We start from the raw sequence: 10,385 nt of genomic DNA on the forward strand, positions 1-10,385 counted from the left end.
CTAGAAGCGTTTGCTCCCAGGCCCAAAGGCGCGCGGGAGAAACCCCCCAATTGGGCCTCAGTAGTTTGAATGTACTATAACATGCCATGCTCGTTGCTCCCCCCCGCATTCTGAACAGTGGCTTTGTCCATGCACCTATAGCTTCAAATAAAGTAAAACCTTTCTACAAGTGTGTACTTCACTGATGCTGTGGGAAGTCTGACAGGCACAGAGCGTAATGCATCAACATCTCCTGGTGGTCCCTGGCCCGAAGGACATCCATCTCGCCTCGAGCAGGGACAGGGCTTTTTCTGCCCTGGCCCCTGCCTGGTGGAACATGCTCCCTATTGAGATCAGAGCGTGCAAGACGGAGCTGTTCCACCAGGCCTTTGGCTGAGGCAGCGGGTGTCCGCGTATGGCCTCCCTGAGGCTGTTGTCACCCACCCACTGACAACTGGTCATTACTCATCTGTTACCAGTGGGCCAAGGAACCTCTCACAGCCAGCTGATTTTTGTTTTGAGTCGTAACCACCAATTTTAATGTTTATTATTGTGATTAGTTACTGTAGATTTTCTGGGATGTGCGGCCGTGGTCTTGGCATTGTAGAACCTGACGTTTCGCCAGTAACTGTGACTGGCATCCTCAGAGGTATAAACACAGAAAGACGGAATACTCTCTGTGTCAAGGTGAGAAGAAAATGGTAGGCAGGTAATTTATATCTACTCCAGAAGGTGGGTTAGGGCTGAGTCATTGTCTTGTAGGAGTTCCTCAGGCTATGGACATGCTAATGGAGAAGCTTTCCTGAGGAGGTTCTTTTGTTTCCTGAGGAGGTTTCCTGCTTCCTGAGGAGGTTCTTTTGTTTCCTGAGGAGGTTTCCTGCTTCCTGAGGAGGTTGTTGAAATTCTAATCTTATCTGTAGTGCTATTGTCTGATGTAAAGCCTTTTGTGTTTTTCAGGACAGGAAGCCATGTCCTATTTATTTTTAAGCCAATAAATAAATAATAGGTTAATAATAAATTACCCACAATGGCCCACCAAATGCCCCAGTAAGCCCACAAGCAGGGCAGGGAAAAAGCAGCCCTCCCCACAATGCCCCCCCAAGCAACTGGTATTACATAGAGAGGAGTTATTTCAGAGTAATGAATGTGGAATATCAGGGTGTGATCTTGTATATGTCTGAACTTCCTAATCAAAACAAACCAAGCCAGAACACAGCTTCACACTGAAGGTCCTTCAACCCCAGCACCAAAAACACAAAATTCACAGGAAGAATTTTACTCTTTTACTCAAGAGCCACCAATGGACCAACAGCAGGGCGGAGGCAAGATCGAGAAAACGATCCTGCACTGCTGTTCTCTAAAAGGGGGCCAGGAGGAGAGTTCCCAAAAGGTGGAGGGGCTTATAATCTAGAAGGAATGTCAAGAAGAAGAAGAAGAAAGAAGAAGAAGAAGAAAAGAGGAAGAGGAAGAGGAAGAGGAAGAGGAAGAGGAAGAGGAAGAGGAAGAAGAAGAAGAAGAAGAAGAAGCAGCAGCAGCAGCAGCAGCAGCAGCAGCAGCAGCAGCAGCAGCAGCAGCAGCAGCAGCAGCAGCAGCAGTAGTAGTAGTAGTAGTAGTAGGGGGGAGCCGTCTCTTTGGGAAACCGAGAGAGCGCTGGCCAGCAAATCTTCGCAACAGAAGTAGCAACGGTCCCCTTCCTTAGAAGCTTCTTTTTTATTAGTTTATTGGTTCAAAGGCTTCACACGCCAATAAGAAAGTGTGTGTGTTTCCCCCCCTCTGTTGCATTCTGGAGCCTGTCAAGAAATGTCCAGATGCTTATTTACAACTCATGTTTGGGGATTTGGGGGCTAGGCAGTGGGGGGTGGGGGTGGGAAAGAATAGCAGCTTTTCTCCTCCTGACCTATAGATTCCTCCCTGACCTTTGGCTTGCTGAAGAAGGAGCAACATATTTGAAGGCAAGCCAAACAAACTGTTGCTTTAAATGCTTTTCTTCTTTTTCTTCCCCTCCCCTGCTAGCGCCTTCCCAGTTTGCATGCAGGAGGTGGCTGATGAAACGAAAGCAGGCTTCAGTCTGCATGCCTCAGAGTCCAGGCCGCAGCTTCTCAGCCCCAAGGTGGGAGATTTGGGTGTCTCTCAGCCTTCTCTCCCAAAATCAGACCTTGAACACAGGGCTTGCCTCATTTTAAAGACATACAAGCACAGGTGGGGATTTGACCAGACCCACATTTCTGAGTATTTTACAAGTGAAAACAGTCTGCACATGTTTATGCTTGTCCCCAGAAGGTTGCAAGTCTCCTTGGCACATCTGAATCCAACCCAAGCATACAGTGCCCCCATCCTCGTGCACCTTGTTCTTGCAGACCAGGGCAGTGACGTCATGAGAACAGAGTGGGAATCTCCACCCAACCTCTGAACCTTGATTATCGGAACACGACTGATGGCACCACTCTCCTCTGAGTCCAGCTGCACACTGCGTGGGAGTGTCAGAATTGGACCCTTGCCTGAGTCCATACTTGTAAATATGGCTCTGATGTACATAGCTTTGCTTTGCTGAATTGCATTATTGTTGCCTCTGCGTTTCCTGCCTGCTTATAGTTCCCAGCTCCCATGTAGCACCTGCTGTAGATCGCTGTGCTTTGTAACACTGTATAAGGGTGCCTCCTCCATTAGGCCAGAGAGAAACTTCGCTTTTCACATTTCTCATGGCCTCGAGAGAGTCTCTACTGATAAACATTCTCACCATTCTAATTGGACTGTGGTACTAGTTCCAGCTCCTGCCAACCTAGCAGTTCGAAAGCAAGAAATTGCAAGTAGATAAATAGGTACCACTTCGGTGGGAAGGTAACAGCGTTCCGTGCGCCTCGGCGTCTAGTCATGCCGGCCACATGACCACGGAAACGTCTTTGGACATCGCTGGCTCTTCGGCTTTGAAACGGAGATGAGCACCGCAACCCTAGAGTCGGACTCGACTGGCTTTCGAGCAAGGGAACCTTTACCTTTACCTAACCTGTTTACTTGCTATGTAACCATGACGTGTGAATGAGGGCTGGACCAAAGGTCTTGTAATTTCCCACTTTGTAATATCCCTTAGTTCTGGCAAAGAGTTTCAACTTGAAAGCAACTTTCCTGACTTTCCAAATAAAGCCTGATTAAAGGACTTATTGCATCTGAGAGTTACTGGGCGAGCTGACAGGGAGATTTTGAGGATCAGATCACCAGACATGCTTTTTAGCATTAAGGAGCAGTTGCAGGGGGTGGGGAGTGGCAAAGTGGACTGGGGCCGTACTGCTGGAACGGTTATAACTCTTTCTCCCTCCAGCTCAGTTTTCCTGATACAATATCCCTGAACTGCTTTTAGCCATGAGAAAAAGTGACACAAAACACAGGCGCAAGTCTTTTGTCCCTACCAGGGCTAAAAGAAGAGGGGAAGGATTCAGTCCACGCATACACCCATGAACCTACGCTTTTGCCTTATGAAGCAGATTCTTTTGATCCAAGATACTGAAGCTACTTAACAGCGGGAGTTAAGTGGGAAGTCCAAGCACAAAGCGGTGATAGAACCAGAAATATATTCAGCTCACACTGTTTCAAGAAAAATGGCCTCTGAAATCCCCTATTTCCCAAAATCTCTCTCACCTTTTTCTGACTCTATATAATATTTATCAGTGCAAGCTTTGTTGCACTGCCACAATACTGAGAGTCCTCTTGGATTGGAGACTTACTATTCATCGTTTCCCACACACACACCCTCCCACAGACCCTTTACTTACCCGTGGGCCTCTCTTGCCAGGTGGTCCAGGTAACCCAGGCAGACCTGCAGGGCCCTATTGACAAAAAAATGAAAGAATATTCATTTAGTGGTTCAATACAGCAGTGAGCAGAAACCCTCCGGATGCCCAGGAAAGATGGATGCAAACCAGTCAGCTAATTACAAATCGAGCTTAATGTTACACCTAAATGCAGAGCTTATCCTTATATGAGCATCACAGAGTATGTAAGTGGCCAGGTCTCTTCCTTGGCACAAGATAAAAGTGCAGTTCCAATACACATCACTCATGTTCTCCAAGTGCATGTACTACTCTCACGTGTGACCATTCTTAACCTTATTAAGGGTCATGAGGCTACAAACATAACGAATGAACAGGAAAAAGCAATGGCCAGGGGTCATTTCCTGCAGGAGCGCACAGGAGCGGAACTCCGGCAGTAAAGGGCCCAGGGGGCGGGCACATGCAACAAGCCCCGCCCCCTGCTCCCAGCAGCCCCAGGCCACGAGGAGCATGAGGATCTGTGCGTCCCCCCCCCCATAGCTAGCAATCCAAAACAGTCCAGTGGAGCCTGAGCAGTGGGTGTTGCCTTCTGACACACTTCCGGTGATGTCAGGGGGTGTGGCATATGCAAATAAGTTATGCAAATAAGTTATGCTAATGAGCTCCTGCACCTCTTTTTCTACGAAAGGACCCCTGGCAATGGCAGAACTAGGCTGTGAACTGTGTTGCTGGAGATCGAGCTGTGTCAAAACGACATGATGTTCCCCCTATTTTGATGGTTTTGGACAGTCAGCGGTAGCTTTAAATTTACACTTTCGAGGGCTGAAGGGTGCTGAAGATCAAACTGTTAAATTCTTTAGTCTCTGGTTTCCAGCTGGACTGAAGAATCCAAAATCTCCAGAGCACTGCTGCAGCTCTTAATTACCCTTGCATTTTTCTTTTTCTTTTGGCAGCATCAACATTATGAATAAAGCAAGGTGTCTCCTTGAGGATTTATGTTCAAGTAGCATGTTATGAATGATGGGATTTTTCCTTTTTAAAAGAGGGGGGATGAGGGAGACAAAAGAGAGAGGCCAGAAGACTCAAAAATGTTTGGAAGCCAGCCCTAACGTCTCAAGAGCTCTGGAGCCCGTACAGCTTTTACCAAAAGTAGACCTCACTGCTCAAAGGAGTTTCAGCCACTAGAAGACAGCAGGTGCAGACAGAGCCAAAATTAACAGCGGGGCACAGTTGGGTAAATGGCCAAGCATCCCACAGTTCAGCTTCCAAGTAGCTATTACCGTCCCCCGTCCCCCCGGGAAGGGAAAGCTCATTCTCTCATGGGACAAAAACTTGGGTTCTTCAGTTCCTGGGGTGAAAACATTTGTTACTCATCCATCATAGGGTGAATGGGAAACAGTTGAATCTCTGCACCAGGCCTCAGGCCTTGATTGGCCATATTCCCCTCAGGCCTTGAATACCTGCTATCCTGACATGCTGACTGATCGGAAGCCCTATATAAGAAGAAGAAGAGAAGAGATTGGATTTATACCCTGCCCTTCACCACCCAAAGGAGTCTCTGAGTGGCTTACAATCTCCTTTCCCTTCCCCTCCTCACAACAGACACCCTGTGTGGTGGGTGGGGTGAGAGAGCTCTGACAGAAACTGCTCTTTTTCACGGACACCTCTGACAGAACTATGGCTTGCCCAAGGTCATCCAGCAGGTGCAAGTGGAGGAGTGGGGGATCAAACCCGGTTCTCCCAGATTAGAGTCCGTGCACTTAACCACTGCACCAAACTGGCTCTCACACCAAACTGGCTCTCCCTCCCTCTAGGAAACTCCCTAACATTCACCTGGCCAAGTGCTATCTGCAAAGCTAGATGGTATCTCCTGATTGCCAAGATCTATCTGAGTCTTATCTACCCCTCTCATCCTTCCTCGCCGTTCCTCACACTAAAGTCTATTCCCATGTAATCAAACCACAGAAGCTGTCTAACCACTGATGGCTACAGGGGGCAGAATGCCACCGATCAAATCCAGCTGCCCGTCAAGTTCTGAGCTTACATCATACAGGAGAACAGGGGAAATAAGCTGCCACCACTCTTTCTCATAGCTGGAGGCTCGTCTCTCCACTTGCTCTGCAATAGCATATACTGCAGTAACATCTGGAAGCAATGAACTGACGTTTTGAGTGCGCCTATATGAGTACTGCAATCAAGATGTACACCCCCTTCTTGTAAAGATTTCACTTCTTGAGACTGAGGGAGGAGGGTGAAATCTGAAGAACAAGAGTGTGTATACTGACATTGGGGGGGGGGGATTTCCCCAACATCTTTCCCCAAAACAAAATAGGGACAGAATATGGTTTTATTAGGGACAGGTACCAGAAATGTGATCCTCTCTGGTAAAATAGGGAGAGCTGGAGTATATGTAAACAAATTCAGAAGCAAGCACGAATGAAATGAATGGAACTTAGGGCTGCTTCTCACATTACACGATTTTGCCATCAATCATGGACTCGTCAAAAAGCTCCATACAAGGCTGCCTTTTAGCCAAGTACACCTTAGTAACATAAGCATTTGCAAACACATTTACTAATTCACTCCATTTATACCCCACCATTCTCCACAACGGGGATCCAAAGCCGCTTACTTCGTTCTCCTCTTCTCCATTTCATCATCACAACATCCTTGTGAGATCAGTTAGGCTGAGCAGGCTCCCATGGCAGAGTATGGATTCAAACTTGGGTCTACCAGATCTTAGCCTGACAGTCTAACCACCATACATCAGTGGCTCTCATTGAGTCTGCACGTGATATTTTCTCTGCAATATACCTTAAAGAAATATTGCATGAAGCAACTCCTGCTTCCAAACACAGGTTGGGCTGTCTGCATTTTTCATCCCTCTGGTTTGTATCAAACCCAGCAAGACCGACTTGAACCTTGTCTCCAGCTCCCATGCTCCTCAACTCCCCTTCACTAAAAGTTATTTCTGTGGGCTCAACCCACACTAGCTGTCTCACCACAATGCTGGAAGGGAGGGGTGTTCCTACTGAATTCCAATGGAACACAAAGATTTTTCACGCAGTTGAAGGGGGACAGTTCTAACTGCAGTCTGAATATCTACTTTTCCACAAGAAAAGGGTTGCCAGGTCCCCTCGTAGCTCTGGCAGGGGGCTTTGGGGGACATTCCAGGACGTCCCTGAAGTGATGACGTCACCTAGAAGTGACATCATCACACCGGGGACGTCACACAGGGATACTCTGGTTTGAGGGCAAAACTCTATGGTAAAACTGGCTTAAAGCCATAGAAGTTTTGACTTCAAACCAGAGTATCCCCACCAATGTTCCCTTTAAGCCGTGGAGGCTTGAGAGCAAAAATTCTTCACACAGGGATACTCTGGTTTGAGGGCAAAACTCTATGGTAAAACTGGCTTAAAGCCATAGAGTTTTGACTTCAAACCAGAGTATCCCCACATGATGTCCCCAGTGTGATGACATAACTTCCAGGTGACATCATCATGTCGGGGAAGCCACGCAGAGACATGGCTGTTTGGGGGCAAGGTTTCCCCCACCAGCCAGCTGGCTGGAAGCGGGCTGAAGCCATGAAATCTGGGGGAGGGCAACCCTGCAATTACTGTCAGATTATCAGAGACAACCGCATCCATCTACAAGTTCATTAAGATTTGTTGGAAGAAGTATTTCCTTTTTGTCTGTCCCAGATTAACTGCCCATCAAGCTCTCTGGACAGACCCAAATAAATGTTGACTCTCAGGAACAGGTATGCATAGGGGTGCCAAGCAGTGTTCCCTCTAAGATGAGTTAGTGTGAGTTAGCTCACAGGTTTTTAGCCTCCGGCTCACACATTTTTGTCTTAGCTCAGGAAAGATGGCTACAGAGCAAACTAATTTATGCAGTAGCCAAATAGCTCACTCACAACTTTAATGCCAGAAGCTCACAAAGTAGAATTTTTGCTCACAAGACTCACAGCTTAGAGGGAACATTGGTGCCAAGTCCCTGGTTGGGGTGGGGAATTCACCACTCCCTGCTCCCCTCGCCCACTGTTGCTCATAGTGATGACAAAAGGGGAAAAAAATTAAAACTCCACAATGCTGGATATTGTGTCATGACATTTCCATTTTAAAAAAAAGAAGTGACATAGGGTAGCTCTAGGAATCACTGGAAACTCTATAGTTTTACCATAGCATTCCAGAAGGTTCCTAGTGCTACCTAGCTTACTTCCAGCTTTTTTTTTTAAACCAGAAGTGGTGTGATGCTACAGCCAACATCGAGCCCCACCCCATATCCTTGCCCACAGCCCTCTAGCTATGCCGGTGTAAACTACCTTAAAGAATTCAAGTTCCATTTAATTGTCATGGCTGATAATCACTGACAGGCCTCCGTGAATTTATCTAATCCTTGAGCCACCTAACACCAAAGGCCATCATATCTCATAGATCACAAATGCCATATCTATGCACTGTGTGAAGGATTTCTTTTTGTCCGCGCAGGATTTGCAGCAAAAGGGTCAGGAAGCTGGAAATCCAGTAAGGCAGAGGATGGAAAGATTTACACCTTTGCTCAGGTTTAAAACTGGCTGCAGACTAGTGGTTGCGCACCTGCTTTGCATGCAGTAGGACCCTGGCTGAAAACTTGGCATCTTCAGTTGAAGGATTTCAGATGGGAAGCACTGAGAAATACCGTCCTCTGCCAGCAACTCTGTAGAGCTGTTGCCAGTCAAAGTAGACACCAGTGTAACATATGCTACATTGGCAAAAGTCTAACAGATCCAATGGTCTGACTCCTATGTTCACAATTGTGCTATGCACCACCCACCATAAAGCACAGAAGCACTGGTCTGTCCCCAGTTTCTAGCGTCCCCACTGCTCAGTTTTATAACCATGCAAACTCGGTTGGAGCTGAAAAATCAGCTCTTCCGTGGAGTCGGTATGGCAAGAAGCAGCGTCCAGAGTATATACTGCCAGTCTTTATAGTAACGATGTGCTTGAGAACAAACTGTAGAGCTTAAACATTCCTTGTGAGGATCATCAGAATGTAAACCCAAGTGCACTGTTTAGAACAGAGGTAAACGTTGGAGGGTCCCTCCTCAAACGGCCACCCTGTGGTAATATTTGAGCAGAATAAAGAAACTGGAAGAAAGCATCCCACTTTTTTTGCTTGGACTGAAATGGATTGGATTGAAATGGAGGCTTCCATTTCAACCGTAAGAATTACACAAATGATTCTTCTTGCTTTCTTATTTCTAGTATAATTATGGTTGCAAGGTCCTTCCTGGCAACCAGCAAGGGATGAGGGAGGACTTATCTGGAGAAAGAGTAAGGCCCAGGCCTTGTCACCAGCACCACACAGGAAATGATACCATCACACCAGCAATGACCAGGAGATGCTTTGGTATTTGGACAAAAACTCTGTGGTAAAACCAGCTTCTACCATAAAGTTTTTGCCCAAATACCAGAGCATTGCCTGGACATCACTGGCATGATGATGTCACTCCCTCTCTGACATGGGTGATGAGGCCTGGGCCTTTATCTTTCTCCAGGTAAGTCCCCCTGCTAGCCAGCTGATCAACAGCAGGGGATCAAAGCCTGTTGGCAGGGGGCTGCCACCTCCACTGGGGGACCTGGCAAGCCTAGATATAACTAAAATGTTCTGGAACAGCAGAAGAGGTTTCATCTATACATATAAAAGAAAGTCCACTCACCATAAAATCAGCATCCAGGTTGAACCCTTGCACCCCCCACTCTCTGACTGGTCAGCTGCCTGTTAAGTGTAGGAGAGGGAGTGGGATGCTTACAGCCATTGAGAAGGCTTGCTCAGCAGGATTGCCTTAATGCTGCTGCTGGCCCAGCCTCCTTAATGCCTTTAAATACACTCCCCCCCCCAAACACCAGACAGGCAGGTGTCTGTCAGATGTAGGAGCAGGGCCAGGGTACTTTAATCCATCAGGGAGGCTGCCCAGACAGAAACACCTTAGCAATGTTGTGAGGCCAGCCTCCTCAAAGGCTTTAGACACACTCCCACCCACCGCTCCTCCAACTGACAGGTGGGTGTCTGTCAGGTGCAGGAGCAGAGTACTGAAAGCCATCAGGGAGGGTGCCCAAGCAGCATCGCTCTACCAATCCTGCTGGTCCAGCCTCCCCAATGCAGACACACTACCCCTCCTACACCTGACAGACAACCGCCTGTCAAGGGTTGGAAGGAGCACAGAGTCCTTAAAGCCATCAGGGAGGCTTGCTTAGCAGGATTGTCTTATCGCTGCTGCTGTCCCAGCCTCCCCGATGCCTTTAAACACAATCCCACTTTATACCAGACAGGCGGGTGTTTGTCAGGTGCAGAAGCAGGGCCAGGGTACTTTAATCCATCAGGGAGGCCGCCCTTTGGCCACACTCCCACCCACTATGGAAATATACCACCTGCCTCGGCAGGGAGGTGTGGGATATAAATTTTAAAAATAAATAAATAAATGTGTAGAAAAGTGGTTTCCTGTATCAGGTTATTTTTCTCACAATGTGGGTTCTGGAAAATTGGTTCATATGAATTTGCTTAATATCTGATTGCTTGGATGTTGTTTTGAATATGTATATGTCCCACTTCTTAAATGTAACATAACTGAGAAGCATTTTTGTAAAAAAAAAAAAAAAA

General features: G+C 47.2%; 1 protein-coding gene across 1 annotated transcript in view; it reads right to left on the bottom strand.

The window, feature by feature from the left end:
* The window catches only part of COL27A1 (collagen, type XXVII, alpha 1), a 399,797-nt gene that overhangs the window by 365,731 nt on the left and 23,681 nt on the right, over positions 1-10,385 (bottom strand). The window contains exon 7 of the mRNA XM_015420171.1: positions 3,747-3,800. Coding sequence (XP_015275657.1) covers positions 3,747-3,800 — 54 coding nt within the window. The remainder of the gene's footprint in view (positions 1-3,746; positions 3,801-10,385) is intronic.

Source organism: Gekko japonicus, unplaced genomic scaffold, assembly GCF_001447785.1.
Source record: "Gekko japonicus isolate JY-2015 unplaced genomic scaffold, Gekko_japonicus_V1.1 scaffold102, whole genome shotgun sequence".
In the NCBI taxonomy this organism is placed as follows: domain Eukaryota; kingdom Metazoa; phylum Chordata; class Lepidosauria; order Squamata; family Gekkonidae; genus Gekko; species Gekko japonicus.